This window comes from Lutra lutra, chromosome 1 (genome assembly GCF_902655055.1).
Source record: "Lutra lutra chromosome 1, mLutLut1.2, whole genome shotgun sequence".
NCBI lineage: Eukaryota > Metazoa > Chordata > Mammalia > Carnivora > Mustelidae > Lutra > Lutra lutra.
Window position 1 is genome coordinate 125,948,209 of NC_062278.1, and position 21,188 is coordinate 125,969,396.

Genomic DNA, 21,188 nt, shown 5'->3' on the forward strand with positions numbered 1-21,188 from the left:
GTGTGCACAGAGGTAGAGGGAAGAAGAGGAAGAGTAAGGAAGAGAAAGTTTTATTTTTTCAAAATACCAACTAGACTTTTCTTCAAGGAATTATTTTCACTTCAAGTTTTTATGAAGGGGTGGGAATGGAATGGGGAGAGCACGGTGTGTATACAGAGTACTGATAGAGGCACTGCTGGCTGAACTTCCATTTGGAATTCCCCCAGCAGCAGAAAAAAGGCAGGGTTGAAACAGTCATCCTAGAAACTGACCAGGTAAGACTTTAAGATCTGTTGATCAACTGCAATCAACCTCTTGGGAAACCCTTTACTAATTTGCTAAGCTTATCCATATTTGTTTTTCCCCAGAGCTATTTTCCTAACCTTCCAATCTCTTCTAAACCAGAGTAAACAAAAGATTTAAACCCACAGTTGAAAATATAGGAATATACACATATATTTAATGTTATTTTATGTATTTGTTCATATGTGAGAATCTTATTTCTTTAAAATGGAATTTCTCTCAGCCAAATCCAGGACTAAATTTTTATAGGTTTATTTTTCAGGCAGCCCCTCGTATAGTGCTTTAGATATAATACACATTCAATATGTAATGGTTGAAAGAAAAATGAATTTATAGGATACAACTGCAGGACTTAATGTTGGTTAACTGCAGTGGGACAAAATGAGAAAAGATATAGTCAAAGTGAGTGTGACAATTGGGGGCTCAGCTCTCATCAATACTAGCTAAATAAATCCTTGGGTGCCCCATGGTACATAAAGATTTAAGTATTCCCAACTGAGTGCCTTGAGAATAGAGATGATGTCATTTTATTTTGTATTACTTGGTAGTGTGCCAAGTCTGAAGATACTTTCTCAAATGCAAGCGTATCCGAGACAGAAATATTGGCAGCTCCACTATTCAAGTAAATTAGATATAGCTTGCATTTGTAAAACTTTCAACTAACTCTTCTGATCCTCAGTCACTTCACAGAGTAAACATTCAATTATTAGTCTCAATTTACATTTCATAAGATAAAACTGCTGGCATTTAAATCCAGTTCCAGACCCGCTTTTCTACTATTAAATATCACAGAAACAGAATAGTAGAAATGGAAAGATCTTTAGAAATTATTCAACATAATTTTTTTTTTTTAATTTATTTGACCGAAAGAGAGCAGAGCGGGAGGGAGAAGGAGAAGCAGGCTTCCCGCTGAGAAGAGAGCCTTGGACAGGGCTGGATCCCAGGAATCTGAAATCCTGACCTGAGCCCAAGCAGACGCTTAACTGAGCCACCCAGGCACCCCAACCCAATTTTTTTTTTTAATATGAGGAACTCTGAGGCCCATAAAGAGATCACATTAGCAGCAAATCTCTCACTAAAAGCCAAATTACCTGATACAGAGTCCATGGCTCCCTCTGAATATCAGTTTCTACAGAGACCCAATTTTACAGCGTGTACAATTTGGGTTTCTACAGAGACCCAATTTTAGCCTTTCTGAAAATACAGAGGTCTAAAAAAGCCAAGGCTTCTCTCAGGACAGAGGTACTCGTTCATATGTTGCAGTTTTTTCGATCCCTGTGGCTCAGGTCCTCCTTCCAGAGTTCAACTACCTTATCGAAAAGGTACTCTGACGTAGTACATGGAGCATGAGACTTAGAGGGGTGAGAATCCGGGATGAAACCCTGGCTCCAGCACTTACTGCCGGCCTCGGCCAAGGCACTTCCTGGAGCTACTTCAGATTCGATATGAGGATTTGATATGAGAAGTACTCCTGGCACACAGCCGAAGATCGATAAGTATTTGTTAAATAAATGAATAACACAGTGTATGCTCAGTAAAGGGCGATCATGCATTGTGGAGTGGTCCCCATCTCCTCGGGCCTCCTCCCAACCTCACGAGTCTGAAGCTCGGCCCGAGTCCGGCTATTGCTTCCCAGCCTCACTCGGCGCTCGGTCCGGGGCTTGCAGAGAACTCGCTGTGCCTCGTACTCTAGCCTCGAGGCCTTGGAGCCTTGCTTCACCTTCTCTCCCCCATCCCTCCCCTCAGAGTCGGAAGGACGCCAAGAGCCCTTCTCAAGGCACAGCTCCTCCGAAGGGGAGCTCCCCCTGCCGTTAGCATCCAAAGGGACTAAGCATCTCGTTTTTCATATATATATATATTTATTTATTTCATATATTCATATATATTTCAATATATATATATATTATAATTCCCCCCCACCCCCCCCCACCCCCCCGTCTTTGTTTTCTAGTTCTCATCTTCTTTCAGGAACCTCAGATGATTCCGCCCGGCGTAAAGACCACACCCCGCCCTCTATAGCTGCTCCAAGTCGGCTCCAGACCCGAAGAGGGCCGCGTTGCCTAGGAAACTGGCGAGGGTGTTGGAAAACGTCAGCCCCCGCGGCGCGTTTGCGCAGGTGCTAAGAGCCTGGCCTCCACTATCGCGAGAATTGCCTCCCGGAAGTTCCACGTCAGTCAGTCGGCTGGTCAGCGGGTCAGTGAGTCTCTAAGGGACTGCGTCGCTGGTGGCAAGTGAGGGCTCCCGGGCTCGGACCAACGGAGCGATGGTAGGTCCAGACCCTGCAGGAAGGAGCGGGGCCTCTTTGTCTGAGGCCAGTTCTTGGGCTTCTGGACTGGGGGCTGCGGTAAGCAGCGGCCTGGGCTCTCGTTGCGGCCGCCGCCTCAGGCCTTGTGGGGTCCTGGTCTGCGTTGAGTTCTGTGAGGGAGGCGGCGGTGAGGCCCAGAAATCGGAGGTGGTGTGGAGAGGCAATGCCGGGGCTTTGCCAAACCTAGTCATTCGGCCCTTAAAACGGCGGTAGCAGGTCTTAAACTCATGCTATAGTAGTGGGTGCTAACCACAAACTACGGTCTTAAGCAGAAAAGCACTCCTTCAGAAATTAGGTAAAGTGTATATGTCAAAAGAATTTAGAATGCTTTGGGATCCCACTTTAAGTTTCTAGGGGGCAAGGAAGGGTTAGGACGTTGCTTCTAAAACTGTTTGACGTGGTTTTCTGCATTTGCAAATACAGTGGCTGGTAAGAATGGCAGTTGTGACAGACAGCACTTTTATATTGTCCGTCTCACCCCCCAAAATACCCTAAAGTACTTTGGCTCAAGAGTGTTGTAATAAGAAGGAAAAAACTACAATAGTGTAAGAATATCTTTTCTGAAAAAATATTAAAAAGTCAGTATTTTATATTTAAACGTTTTCCTGCCCACTCTTCTTTTAACTAGGGCTTGGAGACGTTGGAGAATAAGTCTAAATTCTGTATCTCGTAGTTTAAAACTTTTAAGTTTGTGTAAGGCTAATTGAAGCAGAGTTGGAATTACAACAGAGGCTGAATCCTTAGGGAAACTGGTGAAAGTTATGGATCCTCCTAGAAAAATGGATTGAGAAGCACACAGTGTTGCAAAAACTTCAGTGGGTTCACTCAGACACCACATCTCCCCCATTCTTACCTGTGAACTTCCGTGGGTCCCCAGGTTAAGAGCTCTTATAGCAAGATCTCAGGTCTCTTAATTATTCTGCCTCCGGTTAACCAGTGATCTGGTCTGGAGTGTGCTGTGCTTTCAGGAATGGACATTTTATAGTTAAATATCCTTCATTCTTTAATGCATTTAAAATTTTCTGTATGAGATACAAAATGTGGATTTATTTATTCATTTGTTTTCCATAGAGCGTTTTACTATGTGCCCATCCACTTTGCTAAACATTTGCCTCCTAATTCTTTTTTTTTTTTTTTTAGAATTTATTTATTTGACAGAGATCATAAGTAGGCAGAGAGGCAGGCAGAGAGAGAGAGGGAAGCAGGCTCCCTGCTGAGCAGAGAGCCCGATGCGGGGCTCGATCCCAGAACCCTGAGACCACGACCCGACCTGAAGGCAGAGGCTTAAACCACTGAGCCACCCAGGTGCCCCTTGCCTCCTAATTCTTACAGCGGCTGGGAGAATGAGTTATAAATAATGTTTATGGAGTGGTTATGATAGGCCAGGCACTATTCTAACTGCTTAACGTTGAATTTAATTCTCATAACACTCAGTCGTAGATAAAAGTATTAATCCTCTTTTACGTATGTCAGACCTCAGAGAAGTTAAGTAAACTTGTTCAGTATTGCATATTTGAAATGAGTGGTGGAACCGAAATTTGAATTCAGCATAATTCTCTAGACCTCGATTATACCATCTGTCCTTAAACTCCCATATCCAAATATATAAAATGCTGTGGAGGTAAAGACCCTTGAAGAGCATCTACTCTATAAAGCAAAAAGAGACGTGTATATTTAGCTTCTTAAAGCTAAATTAGCTTCTTAATTGGCTTCTTAAAATCCCTTAAGAAAGGATAGTTCTGGCAAGGGTAATCCAAAAGATTATTTTGGTGGCAGTAATTTAAGCTGAGCCTTAAATGCATCCAGCTTTTGGAAAATGGAGGGAGACATTTAGAATTAAGGGTACAGTATAAATATCTTTGTATTTTGGAATATCTAATAGAATGTCTTATTGAAAGTAGTCACTTAAATGTTGGGCAAAATTATAGCAAAAGATCTTGGCTCTGCTTTTTTAACTGGGATTTGTGAATTGGAGGGTATTTGGAGGTGCACTAGGGTTGCTTAGTCCCTCAGCCCACCTTTCCAGAGCATCACTTTTACTCAGTGATCATTAAACATCCATATGGTAAAATATACACAATTTATAAGTGATGGATTTCCTCATTTGCTACAGGAAAAGTATGAGATGTGCTGGCTTACATGAAAGCCCCCATTGTTGTTCCTGGCACACAGAAGACACTTCATGTTTGTTCACTCTAAAGAGACCAGTAAAAGGAGTTGAAATTTGTCATGCTAATAAATGAGGCAAAATTAAGAAAAAGATGAAGTAAAAGGTCCTGCTTCCCTGAATGACCAAAAACTGTGAGGATGGTGGTTTGAAAGTAGAAAGTTTGAGATGAAGAGGAAGGCTTGGCAGGGGAAACATTTTTTTGGTGATTGTAGAGAAGAGCCAGAGAATTCCGATCTTTTCAAATAAAGAAATCTAGGGTATTGCTAAAAGCGGGGGAGGCATTTGTAGAAGTAATAATAAGGTTGGAAGTAGTAGATGAGTAAAAGCCTTGTGAAGTGTTTGCTTTGTCTCAGGAAATGATCTATGCCGAAATTATCTAGTGATCTTCATTTTGTGTTGAAAAGTAACCCTAAATTTCTATTCCATTCATGACCATCGTGGAAGATCACAAAAAGATTCAGTGGTAACTTGCCAAGTAAACTTTTAGGTGTGTTTAAAACCTTTTAAAGGGGAAACATATTTTAAATCAGTCTTCCCTCATCTGTGTCCAAGAGAAAATTAAGATTACTGACCTCGGCGTCATTGTTTATAATGAATTAACTTTTCTCTTAGGATGGTATCCTTGGGAGAATTGAGAAAATACATTTTTCACATCATTTTCTTGTCTGTTTAGTTGAATCTAGATTGGAAAAAAAGCAGTTTTAAACTAGTAGCATTTTCTGACTGGAAAGTATTTTAATTTTTGTTTAAAATGGTTCTAATTAAGTTAGAATTAGGTTCTTTTATTAGATTACTAAGTAACTCACTAGTTAGGTTCCCAATTAAGTTACATTAGGTTCCTATGACTAAAATCCATTAAAATGCTATAAACATTCCTGTTTGTCTCCAAAGGCCCTCATGGACATGGGTATAACCTGTATTGATCACACATCACATTCACCTACCATTTATTAATATTACTGCCAAAATACTTTTCTCCAAAGAAATCAGTTTTTGTAATTGAGGTATAATTGACATAATGTTATAGTAATTTCATGTGTACAACATAATGATTTACTATTTATATATATTGTGAAATGATCACAAGAGTAAGTCTAGTTAATGTCTATCACCGTATGTGGTTACAATAATTTTTTTCTTGTGATAACTTTTAAGATCTACTCTTAGCAACTTTCAAGTATGCAACACAGTATTTTTAACTATACCTTATATTCCCATGACTTAATTATTTTATTATTGGAAGTTTGTACTCTTTGACCTCCATCCATTTTGCCTGTACCCACCCCCTGCTTCTGGCAACCACCAGTCTGTTCTGTGCGTGTATGAGCTTGAGCTGTTTTATTTTTTGTTTTAAGATTATACATATAAGTGAGATCATACAGTATTTGTCTTTTTCCAACTTATTTTACTTAGCATAATACCCTTAGGGTCCATCCATGTTGTCACAAATGACAAGGTTTCATTCTTTTTTATATCTGAATAATATTCGTGTGGGTGTGTGTGTGTGAATCTTTATTTTTATGATCTTCCACAATGATCATGAATGGAATAGAAATGTAAGGTTACTTTTCAACACAAAATGAAGATCACTAGATAATTTCAATGTAGATCATTTCCTGAGACAAAGCAAACACCTCACAAGGCTTTTATTCAACTACTTCCAATGTATATATAATAATACATATGCAAAAAAATAGGCATTATTACACATATATAAATATATACATATATACATTGAAATATTATGTATAATATGTATATATTACATACATTTTCTTTATCCATTCATCTATCAGTGGACACTTAGGTTGTTTTCATGTCTTGGCTATTGTAACTAATGCAGCAGTGAACATGGGGGTGCGCGTGTCTTTTTTTTTTTTCTTTTTTTTTTTTACTTGACTGAGAGGTCACAAGTAGGCAGAGAGGCAGGCAGAGAGAGAAGGAAGCAGGCTCCTTGCTGAGCGGAGAGCCCGATTTGGGGCTCCATCCCAGGACCCTGAGGTCATGACCTGAGCCAAAGGCAGAGGTTTAACCCACTGAGCCACCCAGGCACCCCGGTGCACATGTCTCTTCAACTTGATGCTTTCATTTTTCTTCAGGTAAATACCCAGAAGTGGAAATGCTAGGTCATATAGCCAGTTCTATTTTTAATTTTGAGGGGACCTCCACACTGTTTTCTGCAGTGGCTACACCAGTTTACATTCCAAACAATAGTGCATAGGGGTTTCCTTTTCTCCATATCCACACTGACATTTGTTATTTCTTGTCTTTTTGATAATAGCCATTCTAACAGGTGTAAGGTGATATCTTATTGTGGTTTTGATTTGTGATGTTTAGTGACATTGAACATTTTTCGTGTACCTGTTGGTCATCTGTAATCTTCTTTGGGAAAATGTCTATTCAGAACCTCTTCCTATTTTTTACTTGGTTAATTTTTTTGCTATTAGGTTGTATGGGTTCTTTGTATATTTTGAATATTAATCACTTATCCAGGTGTATGTTTTCCAGTTATTTTCTCCCATTCACTATGTTGCCTTTCCATTTTATTAATAAGTTTGCTCTGCAGAAACTTTTTACTTGATGTAGACCTACGTGGTGATTTTTGCTTTTATTGCCCTTACTTTGGTGTCAGATCCAAAAAGATCATCACCAATGTCAAGGAACTTATTGCCTATGTTTTCCTCTAGGAGTTTTATGGTTTCAGGTTTTACATTTAAGTCTTTAATCCATTTTGAATTAATTTTTGGTATAAGATAATGGTCCAGTTTCATTCTCTCTCTTCTCTCTCTCTCTCTCTCTTTCTTTCTTTTTTTTTTTTTTTTTTAAAGAGAGAGAGGGAGCACAGAGAGGGGCAGAGGGAGAGAGAGAATCTTAAGCAGGCTCCACACCCAGTGTAGAGACTGACACAGGAGGGGGCTTAAACTCACAACCCTGAGATAATGACCTGAGCTGATATCAAAAGTCAAGACACTTAACCAACTGAGCCACCCAGGCACTCCTCTGTTTCATTCATTTGCATATTGTTGTCCGGTTTGCCCAACACCATTTATTGAAGAGACCATCCTTTGCCCATTGTATATTCTGGGCTCCTTTTTTTGTGGGGTAATTGACCATATATGCGTGGGTTTATTTCTGGACTCTCTATTCTGTTCCATTGATCTTTGTGTTTTTATGCCAATGCTATACTGTTTTGATTGATATAGTTTTAGGATTACTAAGACTTCATGAATAACACTTCTTCAGAATATTTTCTTTTTTTTTTTCCTTTTTCTTTTTTTTTCTTTTTCTTTTTTTTTTTTTTTAAGATTTTATTTATTTATTTGACAGAGAGAGATCACAGTAGGCAGAGAGGCAGGCAGAGAGAGAGAGGAGGAAGCAGGCTCCCTGCTGAGCAGGGAGCCCGATGCGGGGCTCGATCCCAGGACCCCGGGATCATGACCTGAGCCGAAGGCAGAGGCTTAACCCACTGAGCCACCCAGGCGCCCCCAGAATATTTTCTGATAGGACACTAATGACATGGGCACAACCTTGTGATTTAGTAGATATTTTACATTTACTTACTAGATTCTGTGTAAACCAGAGATTCTCAAAGTGTGATCTGTAGTCTCCTACAAGTCCCCCATAGTCTTCCAGGAGGTTCCCTATGTTGATAATTTGCACTATTGCTGTAAAACAAATGAAAGATAAAACTGAACTACTGGTATAATGTCATCAAATTGAACTAACAGTACATTCCTCATTACCACACAATTTTTTTTTAATCCAGTTTCACTTAAGAATGTCATTGAGGAAGAAGGAAAAAAACGCTAGTTTTATTACATCTCGATACTCGAGCCTACATCTTTTAAATATTCTGTGTAATGACATGAGAAGTATGCACAAGATACTTTTGTTGCATACTGTTAAGTTACAAGCTTGCTTGAAGCAGTGACTGACATACTATGTTTGTTCAGACTTGATTATTTGGCAGACATTTTCTAAAAACTGAGAGACGTTAGCTGGTCCTTGACATTATTTGTTCCCAGTGATAAAATTGGTGCTTTGAAGTGAAAATTAGAATTTTAGAAATATTCTGTCATTAAACTGTTTAGATTTCTAATACTTGAAGATTTATCCATTGTGGTAGATGGTGATATTAATGAATGTGACCTTTTTGTTACTATATAATGAAATGTGTCAAAATTTGGAAGATTTGCATAATTCGTTGATTCAGAATTTTCCAAAAGCCAATGCATGATGTTACAAAAGATGCATGGGTTAGAGATCCATTCAAAATGCATAATAGGCCAAGAGATTTCATGTAACAAAGTATAAAAAGTTCATAAAAGGTTCATTTATGTGCTTTCAGATTTCACGTTGCAACTAACCTTTAAGGAGCTACCACTTTTCAAGTTTTGAAAAGTGAAGAATATTCTATTCACAACTTTTTTTTTAAATTTTATTTATTTATTTTACAGACAGAGATCACAAGTAGGCAGAGAGACAGGCAGAGAGAGAGAGAAGCAGGCTCCCTGCCGAGCAGAGAGCCCGATGCGGGACTCGATCCCAGGACCCTGAGATCATGACCTGAGCCGAAGGCAGCGGCTTAACCCACTGAGCCACCCAGGCGCCCCTATTCACAACTATTTTTAAAAAGTTATTAGAGTGCCTGGATGGCTCAGTCGGTTAAGCGTCTGCCTTTAGCTTAGGTCATGATACCAGAGTCCTGGGATCAAAGCCCCTAATCTGCTCCCTGCTCAGCAGTGCGCCTACTTCTCCCTCTGCCCCTCCACGCTCATTCATTCTCTCTCTCTCTTTAATAAATAAATAAATAAATAAATAAATAAATAAATAAAATCTTTATAAAAATGTTTAAAAGTTATTAAAATATTTATCTTCGGTCACCTGGGTGGCTCAGTCAGTTAAGCTTCTGCTTTCAGCTCAGGTCATGATCCCAGGGTCCTGGGATGAGTCCCTCATCAGGCTCCTTGCTCATTGGGGAACCTGCTTCTCCTTCTGCCTACTGCTCCCACTCTTTGTGCATTTTCTCTCTCTCTCACAAATTTTTTAAAATCTTTAAAAAAATAAAATAGTTCTCTTTTTCCAACTACGTATCTTTGTGAGGCCAAGTTTTTTTTTTCATATACATCAGCCAAAACAGCATATCACAACATATTGAAGGCCAAAGCAGATATGAGAAACCAGCTGTCTCCTATTAAGACAGAACGTTAAAGAGTTTTGCAAGAATGTGGAAAAATAAATTGCCATTCTTCTCACTAAATTTCTTTTGAAAATATAGTTATTTTCATTAAAATAGTTAAGTCAACATGTAATGAGTTTATTTTTATTTGAAAATGAATTAATAGGAGCACCTGGGTGGCTCAGTGGGTTGAAGCCTCTGCCTTCAGCTCAGGTCATGATCCCAGGGTCCTGGAATCGAACCCCACATCAGGTTCTCTGCTCAGCAGAGAGCCTGCCTCTCCCTCTCTCTCTCTGCCTGCCTCTTTGCCTACTATTTATTTAAATAGTTTAAATAAATAATTTAAATAATAAAATAATTTAAATAAATAATTAAACAATAAATTAAATAATAGTAAATAAATAAAATCTTTTTAAAAAGGAAATGAATTAATACATAAATATTTTTAGCTTGTTTTGGTTTTAATGTTTCAGTATGGTAAATATCAATAAATACAACCTATGTAAGCAAAAGCTTTTTAGGAAATTTTTTTGAGTGGAAAGGGGTCCTGAGACCAAAAAGTTTGACAACCACTACTATAAATTAAAAAAATTTAAATACTCTTATGTTAGTACGAGTGAAGAAGTGGGTGCTGTAGACTTGAAACTGTCTACAGTTCAGCAAAGTAAAAACTGAATTTTTTTGAAGGCCTCTTAATGCACTGTTTTTAGTTAAGATCTCAAACATGATTTATTTGGCATAGCAATTTAATGTTTTGAGGGCTTTTTATGTTGTTTTTTCTTAGCCTCTGCGACTTGATATAAAGAGAAAGCTAACTGCTCGGTCTGATCGAGTTAAGAGCGTGGATTTGCATCCTACAGAGCCATGGATGTTGGCAAGTCTTTACAATGGCAGTGTGTGCGTTTGGAATCATGAAACACAGGTAGGAATTTTTAAGGACTTTTAGAAACAGTGTGTTAGACTGTGTTTATAATGCAAGAGAAGACAGAGAGTCCAGTAGGTGTACAGATTGCTTTCTCAAATAAATTAGTACAAAGTATTTTCAGGAAAGAGGAACTAACAGTTACAGGGTTATCGCTTATGGAAGAAACCGTTTCAGTCTTGTTATATACAATACTTAAATGTCATATTCTGATGTAAGTTAGTATTATCTTTTTGAAATGAAGGAAACTGCCAACAATATAAGGTCACTTGCTATAGATAAAGATTGAATAGTACTTAATTTTCTATTCAGTCAATATTTTAATGATCTTAAGAATGGGATTTTTAATTTTATTTTTTCCCAAATAATTGATATAATGATATGCAGGTAACTTTCAATCAACTATTCAAATTATAGAGTGTTAGAGAAGTATTTGTAGTCAGCTTTTGATTACACATATGAGAATATGCGTTATACAGATTATCTGCCTTAAATGCTTATTTTGCTCTTTATCATCTGAGTAAATCATTTATCCTTCAAATTGGTTTATCTCTTATTTTCCAGTCTTTGTTGATGGTTCTTAATCGTTTCCCTTCAAAATACAGAACATACAGTGAGCACCAGCCCATACAGTTATGTGTCTACTTACACAATCATTATTTTCAACATGTAAGGTTAAGTTCTTAATAGCCAGACAAAATTCACATTGAGTAATTTAAAATGGAAAAATAGGCTTAGGAACCAAGGTCAGTAATAAATCTAAAATCACCCTTACAGTCTTACATCCCTGTAATGGCACAGAATGACTGCACACTAAAGCAGAACCCCATCAATGACATTTTATAAACATTAACACTTTGTTCCCTGCTTTATGCCAGTGCTGATAACATTGTCTGACACATAGTAAGTACTCAATAATTGTTTTTTGAGCTAATGAATAATCAGTATTCCATTTATCACTATTTGACTATATCAGGATTTCTAACCTCTACAATTTCAGTTCTTCATTTTGTGAATCCATTTGTCTTAATGCAGATAGTATGCATGCTAACTGCTTTTTTTGATCCACTTCTGTTTTCACAGACTTAATATCTTTGTGATTTTATGCTTAACAGATATGTTGGTGCCTCCTCTAAACCCCACCACGTATCCTAATTCTTCCTAGGGATACCTTCTGGCAACTCCATTTAGCCATTTCTCAGATCTGTCATTTCACTGTGGTATGTTCTAAATCCCAGCTGTACTTCCCTTAACTTTCTCTTGGTTTTACTGTAACGTAACTCTCTCTGGTTCATCCAGTTTGCCTCTTTTTTTCTTTTGTGCCCTTCTGTGCCCTCTGGCAGGGCCACCTGCTTCCACTTTCAAAATTCATCTTGTTGGTAACTTCTTCTGATTTCCTTCTTTCCTTCAAGAATGCAGTCCTGGGATGGGTAGGGATTATAGTAGTCTTACTTTCCACTGTTACTACAAGTGCCTATTTGACAGTGAGACTTATAGTAGATACTGAGTAAGTCTTTGTTTAATGGTTGGTCTATTTTTGGTTCTACCTCTTTTTTTCCCTCTATCACCAATAGAAGTTACTTGCCACTCATGTATATTAAGAGCAAAATTCTTCAAAGAGGCAAAACGGTTTTGGAAGTAAATTCAAATGTACTTGAATTTCAAATAAGTCTTTGAGGTGGTGAGTGCAGTGGTTAAAAATCAGTATGTTAACAGTTTGAAGCCATCCTGCTTCAATAAATGATGCGGGCAAACCTCTTAAACATGTTAAGGCTCAGTTACTTATCTAAAATGAAGAGGATATTGTTGCCTTCCCTATATCACAGGATTGTCAAAAGGATTAAATCAAACTAGATAATATTGTGTAAAGTCCCATACAAGTGTTAGTCATTATTTCCCTAACTTACATTAAGTTATATTGAGTGTGTAGCATTTCTTCCTCTTTATAGATTGTTTAGCTTCTATAATGCAGAGACCATCTCTCGTGTCATTTTTATCAGCCACAGCACTTAACATGGACCTTAACCGTGACTGTTCTGCAGCTGCTTTATTTGTACTGCTCAGCAGATCCATGGATTTGTTGGCTCCTTATGAGCTTTTGTGGATTTTTCTGTCATCTTATAGATTGTATGTTGTGTCTGCTCACTGTATGGTAGTCAGCTGATAGTTGTACAGGTTAGAGCTGACGCTCCCATTTATTGTGTTTGTGTGAAGAATTTGTGAAGTCTGGCTTCAGAAGGCCAGAGTAGGCTCAACAGTTCTTATGAACCAGTCTCTATTGTTTCTTTTTTCTTACAACTTTTTTTTTTGAAAGTATAGTTGACATACAATATAACATTAGTTTCAGGTGTACTAGTTTTGATTCTTTTTATTTAGTGTACATGGTTAATCAGTAAGATTGTGCTGTTTTTCATTACTCTCTGGTATAAAAAAGAGAGATTGCAAAATGATAGTTTGAATCTCAGAATCTTAAAAAATAAGACATCAGGGGCACCTGGGTGGCTCAGTGGGTTAAAGCCTCTGCCTTCGGCTCAGGTCATGATCCCAGGGTCCTGGAATCGAGCCCCGCATCGGGTTCTCTGCTCAGCGGGGAGCCTGCTTCCTCCTCTCTCTCTCTCTCTCTCTCTCTGCTTGCCTCTCTGCCTACTTGTGATCTCTGTCTGTCAAATAAATAAATAAAATCTTTAAAAAAAAAAATAAGGCATCATAGTGGGAGGACAAAGACATGCATTTATCCCTGTTCTTTCTAAGAGGCTTTTTCAGTTTTCTGCTTTTATCCTATATATATTATTCCATTTTGAGCAGCTTGAAGAGACATCTAAATCACTGTGTTTTCATGCTTCACTAAAAAGAGGTAAATGGCATTTATATGGAAACATATTGCTAAAGTGTTCAAAAGAATTGGATCTTGTTTATGAGTTTATTTTGTGAGTTGATAGGTTTAATTTTAAAAAGAAAAAACTAAGAGCCAATTCATTCAACAAATAGTTACTGCACACTGGTTGTTTGCCAGCCACTGTTCTAGGCTCTGGGAATACAGTGGTGAACAGGATTCTTGCCCTTGGGGAGCTTAGCAGAAAAGATTAACATTAGACACATAATTATGAAGGTGCTATGTTATGAATGGGGAGTATGAGGTTCTGTTTGTGGTTTTTCAGGCAGAGGGCACAGGAGGAGTAAAGGTAACGGTGGGAGTAGCCAAAGGTAAGGCTAAGGAGATAGGGAAGGACAGGCTGGAGCACAGAGGATCTGGAATTCCATCTTGTGGAGATTTGCTTTCTTTTATCCTTTATAAGTATTTTAATTTTGAAACTGTTAAAGAAAAGATGATTAGTCTGTTTTTTTCATTTGATTGTTGAGCTTTTGTGTTTTAGCCTGAGAATATTTTTAAATTAGGAATGATCTAAATAATTGGATATTTTAAATGTAACACAGTAGTTTTTTCAGTTATTTTCTCATAACTCAAAGTGTATATTCTTATTAAATTTTAAAGACATTGGTGAAAACATTTGAAGTGTGTGATCTTCCTGTTCGGGCTGCAAAGTTTGTTGCAAGAAAGAATTGGGTTGTGACAGGAGCGGTAAGTAATTATATGAATTTCTAATTCCTTCAGTTTCTTAATTGGTCAGTGATTATGCAAATGATTTTGATTCTTGATTATTAATTAGTCTAATGTTTTGAAGCATGGACTTTATAACTTGAGCCTATGGTACACTTTTTTTTTTCAAGATTCATATTTATTTTTAGAGAAAGCAAGGGATGCGGGTACAGAGAGGCAGATTCCCAGCTGAGTGGAGAGGCTGATGTGGGACTCCATCCCAGGACCCTGAGTTTACTTACTACCTGAGCTGAAATCAAAAGTCGGGACACCTAACTGACTGAGCCACCCATGCGCTCCTACACCATTTTGCACAGTTTACTTTATAACAATAATAATTTCTAAATTTCCATTTCTAGGATGACATGCAGATAAGAGTGTTCAATTATAATACTCTGGAGAGAGTTCATATGTTTGAAGCACACTCAGACTACATTCGCTGTATTGCTGTTCATCCAACGCAGCCTTTCATTCTGACTAGCAGTGGTAAGAGATGACTCCTTTTGGTCACGTGTATCTCTTTCAGTAATTCATTTTCATTCAGTGAGACTTGCAATTCTTTCACTGCTGTTACATGTGGAGTTCTAATTCCGAGCAGCCTTTAAACTATTTAAATCCATTACCCTGCTATCAGTGCTGCTTGCTTTCGTATTTAATGAAATATCAACTCTACTTAGGATTTGTGTAACAATTGCTCCAGTTTCTGTCAGGGAAGGCCTGAAGGTCTAGATGATTAAACATCTGCTGAACAGAAAGCTAATTTATGTGCTGGTGGGTGAGTTTTTGCCAGATTGCTACATACCCTCATCACTTTTTTCTTTATATTCAGGCTAGTTTGCTCCGTGGCATTATATCTAGAACAGTGAACTTTTGGAGGGAATTAAAACAAGTTGTACTGATTTGGTAGTAGCTCTTTGAAACATTTTTAAGTTAAAATTGAGAAGTAATTCAAAGCTTTTTTTTCCACCATTCTTATAAGAGAAATGCTTATTCCCTAGTCACTGCCATCATTATTCAGTCATACTTAGATTCTAATCAGACTTGTGTTACTCTTCTGTCATTCTGTAAAGCCCGCTTGAGTCTTTCTTAAAATTTTTCATGAAATTTTTGTATTTACTAGTAGTAATTTCTCTATCTTATCTCACCTCTTCTGTAGGGAGTTAAGTTTATTCTTAGGATAAATAAGGTTTTAAAAAATCTGTTCAGTTCTGATTCTGTTTCTTTAAGCCTTGGAATGTATGATTTCTCTTAGATTTGCTGCCTTAAAAGGCACAAAGACTGCATCTTAGTTCTAAATGAAAGAAATATAAATGGCAACTAACTTGAGACTTTCTTTTGGCCTAGATGACATGCTTATTAAGCTCTGGGACTGGGATAAAAAATGGTCCTGCTCACAAGTGTTTGAAGGACACACCCATTATGTTATGCAGATTGTGATCAATCCTAAAGATAACAATCAGTTTGCCAGTGCGTCTTTGGACAGGACCATCAAGGTAGGGTGCCTGCTCTTTGTATCCATTATGATGGTGAAATGTAGTTGTTTGAGATATTTTACTACTGGCTGCCCATGAAATTTATTCCTGCTTAGAAGTTTCTCTTAAAAGCTCATATTGAAATCAAAATAGGACTTGTGGTAACTTGATGCTCTTAACAGGAGGAGTGTTTTTCTGTGTCAAAGCAATATATTCTAAGACTTTTAAACTACTGCAAACCCAGAATAAGAAAGATGCCAGTATGTCCTCTTACTTCTGTTTCCTCTCCTTTTTGTGTATTTCCTCTATTTCCTGTTTCCTTTTAGTGTATTCATTGTTGACATCTGCCAATTATTAATCTGTTTTACATTAAAATTTCCTCTGCCTCCATTCTCTTTTCCTTACTGCATTTCTCTGTACTACTGCCAGGTATCTTTCTAAAACATGGATTTCAACTTTCCATTCCCAGTGTAAGAGTAAAGTTCCACTACCGTACTGTTGAATATGAGGGTTTCCAAGACTAGCCACAGCTAATATTATATCTCCTATAATCCCGGTCTATCCACCATTCTCCAGAAATGCCATGAATGTACATAGACCCTCATTCAACTGTTACCTCTGCTTGCAATGCTCTTTATTCTCCCTTTTTTACTTTTTTTTCCTCTGGAGAACTACTCATCTTTCAAGGCTCAGCACAATTACTTACTCTGAGAGGCTTTCTTCAGACATCCATTTCACCTCTAGACAGAGCCAGTCATGCTCATCCCATTCCTTCCATTCCTTTTTGTCTTTATTATGCCCTTCATTTTGAGCGATATCTAATATGTCTCCAGAAATCTTTATCCCCCAAAATGTTGATGTTTGGGCAGGAACTGGGTGTCACCCCCACTCCCTCAAACAGACTCGGTAGCAAGCAACACAGTGCCTTGCTTGTGCTAAAGGCTTAATACTTGTTGCATGAGTGGTAGGCATACTCCCTTTTCCATTACGCTATTTAAAATGTCTCTATATGCATAGGTTTTAAAATGCTATATTGCACTAACTTTTACTTACGTGTGTATGCTTACATCTATATAACATTCCTTTAACTTACATAAAATGTTATTTGTCTGATAATTGAGTATTAAATGATATCTGTCTAAATATCTTAGGGTTTTGACCTTACTTTTTTTTTCCCTTTTGCTGGATTGTCCTTGCTTTTGACATAGGTTGAAAACTTTGAAATTAGTTTCGAACTTTCTTCACTAAAAGTTGTATCTTGAGAACATAAATTGTCTTATCTTTGGCTCAAGTAAAGTTTGTTGTATACAGTCAGTGGTAAACATTTGTTTATGCATCTTTATACTTCCCAGAGGGCCTCCTTTGTAGGAGGCACTCAATAATTATTTGTAAAGATAAAGCTCAATACTACGCTATGGTAACGTTTGACTACTTTTCCATACTTTAAATGTTTTAAATGTGTTGTTATGTGGTCATTTTCTCTTTTTAATATACCTTACTAAATCCACTTTCATTATCTTTATATTAAAATTCTCGTAAAATCATTTCTTACTGTTCTTTAGACTATAACCTGTGGATCACTGGGATGTCTGTTAAAAATCTAGATTCCTGGGGAACTATAGGGATAAAGAGAAATCTCTAGAGATAAAGCCTGGAAATTGGCATTTTTGGAGAATACTATAGTTATTCTGCCCCCTGGAAAGTCAAGTAAAGTGAGAAAGAACAGAAATAAATGGGTGAAAGAAATGTACATTCTTTAGTTTTCCTTTCCTGGGCTTTGGCACTTTATATAATATGTCAGAAGTGTGATGGAGCTGCTTTCTGAAAAGCAAGGCCCCTTATTGACTGGCAGATGCTCTTGCTCTTTAAAGGTATGGCAGTTGGGTTCTTCCTCACCAAACTTCACTCTGGAGGGACATGAGAAAGGTGTGAATTGCATCGATTACTACAGTGGTGGCGACAAACCATACCTCATTTCAGGTGCAGATGACCGTCTTGTTAAAATATGGGACTATCAGGTACAGTTTTTTCATAATCTTACTTTATCATATGTTAGACATGGATTTCACTGTTTGTTACAAGATAGTTAAGACTTGGGTTATTGAACTCTGTTGAGAGCATAATAACTTAAGTCTTCAGTATTTGCCTCTAAACAGTAGTCCTAGAGTTCTCCATAAAAATGAAAGAAATGCCTATTGAGATTTTAAAATAAAACACCATTATGTTTATTTTTTACTTAGTAGTAGAAATTAAAAAATTTAAATATTTTGACTAAAATGAAGTTATTACACCCTCTAGTATCCTCACTGGTAGACTTCTGTCCATATTTGAAAACTAGCAGATAAATGAATAATACCATGACATCCCCATGTTACAGATGTTTTGCCACATAGACTTTGTAAACCTAGTTATTACTTCTTGTTACTATGCTTTTTATCTCTCAGAGACAGATTAAATTTCTGTTTTCTCACATCAAAATTTCCATAAACAGTTAATAAAATGAGGCCTAGAAAATCACTGTTACTGAGAACCTTATTCAGATTTGTGTTTAAGTACAGGATAAAATTATTAAAGATATTATCTTAGATGTTTGGGAGAGAAAATAGTCATACGAAAACCAGATCTTTTGAGGTGTGTGTGTTTTCTTCTTTAAATGTGATAGTTAAAATTCTATTTCCCTGTGTTGTCAAAGAATTAGAGAAATTATGCCGATAATTGTGTTTCAAAATTTCTGTATCAAAAATTATTTAGATTAAAATAATAGCTCTCATTTTTATGTATCTGCAAACTGGAAAAATTAAGGATGAGTTACTTGTTTTTCACTAAAAATATTTTGTGTCTTGATTACAGAATAAGACATGTGTACAGACACTGGAGGGACATGCTCAAAATGTGTCTTGCGCCAGTTTTCATCCTGAGTTGCCAATCATCATCACAGGTTCAGAAGATGGTAAGTTCGAAATGTATGTTTATTCCTGTGCTTGTAATTACTAAGTAGTTATTTAAGTCAGGTAGTGCCTTGCATTGTAATTGGAGGTTTCTGAGAATTTTGCTCTTTTGATTAGAGTAGAATATTTGTGCTGTAACAGAGCGAAGGGGCATTGTTATCTTCTTCTTCATCATTCCTTTTTTTTTTTTTTTAAAGATTTTTTTAATTTATTTATTGGACAGACAGAGATCACAAGTAGGAAGAGAGGCAGAGAGAAGAGGAAGCAGGCTCCCCGCTGAGCAGAGAGCCGGATGCGGGGCTCTATCCCAGAACACTGGGATCATGACCTGAGCCGAAGGCAGAGGCTTTAACACACTGAGCCACCCAGGCGCCCCCATCATCATCATTCTAATGCATTTTGACTATTACTTAAATAAGAGGACCCAGAAGTCCTAGAGAAAAACTGTGAAAAAACCGGTCGGTGGTTTGGAGTCCAAAAACCTGGGGTCATATTCAGGTGCTGCCACTTCATGCATATGTGGTTTGGGCAGATTATGAAATGGGAACAGACATATCCACCTCATAGGATTATAGTGAAAAGAAAAGATCATGTGTGTAAAGCACCTGCAGGTTAATAATAGGTACCGTGCTGAGAAAATTCATTATTTTACATGGAAAATCACATTTCTTGGTTTCTTACAATTTTCTGTTAATTTATGTTGCTTTATAAAATCACCTATATAGGGCGCCTGGGTGGCTCAGTGGGTTAAGCCGCTGCCTTCGGCTCAGGTCATGATCTCAGGGTCCTGGGATCGAGTCCCACATCGGGTTCTCTGCTCAGCGGAGATCCTGCTTCCCTCTCTCTCTCTCTGCCTGCCTCTCCATCTACTTGTGATCTCTCTCTGTCAAATAAATAAATAAAATCTTTTAAAAAAAATAAAATAAAATAAAATCACCTATATAGACTATAGATCAAAAAATTAAGCTGCCAGGAAACTAATAAAAAAAAGACTTCCCTTTGGTCAGTTCACCTGACACAGTTCATCGTTAGATATTCATTAGAAGGGAATATTCACATTGTTCTCTTTAGGAACTGTGCGTATTTGGCATTCAAGCACGTATCGCCTTGAGAGCACATTGAATTATGGAATGGAGAGGGTGTGGTGTGTGGCCAGTCTGAGAGGGTCCAACAACGTCGCTTTGGGCTATGACGAAGGGAGCATTATTGTTAAGGTAATCTCTAATTATACTCTTTCTGAATAAAATGAACACAGTGGAAGCAGTTTTCCTTATTTTTTAGTACAGTCATCTTCTAAGTTACCAGTTTTATTAAACTGGCTCTTCTTTCATTAAGCACAAGAGATTAAGCACTGGATTAAAGTGGAAGAAAGGAGCCCTCTGTTAAATGAAAATAGAAGATGTTTATTTTGTGGTTTTATTTGGTTTCTTTTATTGCTAAAAGCCATTTGTCATTTTTCCAGCTTGGTCGGGAGGAACCTGCCATGTCCATGGATGCCAATGGAAAGATAATTTGGGCCAAGCATTCAGAAGTACAGCAGGCCAACCTAAAAGCAATGGGAGATGCTGAAATTAAAGATGGAGAAAGACTGCCACTAGCCGTCAAGGATATGGGCAGTTGTGAAATATACCCGCAGACTATTCAACACAATCCTAATGGGCGGTAAGCCATCACCAGAATCTCTCCTGGGCTTCTGAGTATGTTAGAGCAGAGCTTGCATATCCACAGCATATACCACCCTACACTGTGGTGGGCATTCCTCATGAGCTTTTGCCCTGGATTCCTCAACTCAGTTGCCATCATGCCAGCCAGTTGAGTTGGCATGCAAGCTGAAAGCATATTTGCCTTTCTGGCTTTGTCCCACTGTACAACTTTGAACAGTTAAATAGTTTTCTATTTATTCATTTTAAATGTGCTGGGTTTGTGTTCTTGTGCTGCTTTGAGGGCAGGTATCATGTCTTATCCTGAGACTAGGTGCTCTAAATACTTGCTGATTAACTTAAGAAGAGGTGACTCTGAAGTATGTCTTTTGAAAACATTGAGGGATTGATAATAATTCTGCTTCTTATCTATAATTTGAACCATCATTTTTGTTTCTTAAGATTTAGAAAGCACCAGACATCTTGAGTTTCAAGCATGAGTTTAAACCTGTGCATCTTTAAAAGTTACTTTACAGTAGATCTGGGCATCTTATAATTCTGTTCTGAGTATTGAAAAAGACAAGCTTTGTAAACCAAGTATATGACTTGTTTAGTAAATGATATCCATAGTTACTTGTAATATAATTTCCTTAGGAAAATTAAGAATGCATT

The 21,188-nt window shown here is 37.5% G+C and overlaps 1 protein-coding gene across 1 annotated transcript in view; it reads left to right on the forward strand.

Moving 5' to 3' along the window:
• Positions 1 to 2,419: 2,419 nt before the first annotated feature.
• Positions 2,420 to 21,188, forward strand: part of COPB2 (COPI coat complex subunit beta 2) — a 30,614-nt gene continuing 11,845 nt past the window's right edge. Inside the window, exons 1-9 of the mRNA XM_047735771.1 lie at positions 2,420 to 2,548; positions 10,721 to 10,858; positions 14,352 to 14,438; positions 14,816 to 14,942; positions 15,801 to 15,949; positions 17,800 to 17,946; positions 18,779 to 18,878; positions 19,948 to 20,090; positions 20,339 to 20,538. Of these exons, the coding sequence (XP_047591727.1) occupies positions 2,546 to 2,548; positions 10,721 to 10,858; positions 14,352 to 14,438; positions 14,816 to 14,942; positions 15,801 to 15,949; positions 17,800 to 17,946; positions 18,779 to 18,878; positions 19,948 to 20,090; positions 20,339 to 20,538 (1,094 nt within the window). The 5' untranslated portion in view covers positions 2,420 to 2,545. The remainder of the gene's footprint in view (positions 2,549 to 10,720; positions 10,859 to 14,351; positions 14,439 to 14,815; positions 14,943 to 15,800; positions 15,950 to 17,799; positions 17,947 to 18,778; positions 18,879 to 19,947; positions 20,091 to 20,338; positions 20,539 to 21,188) is intronic.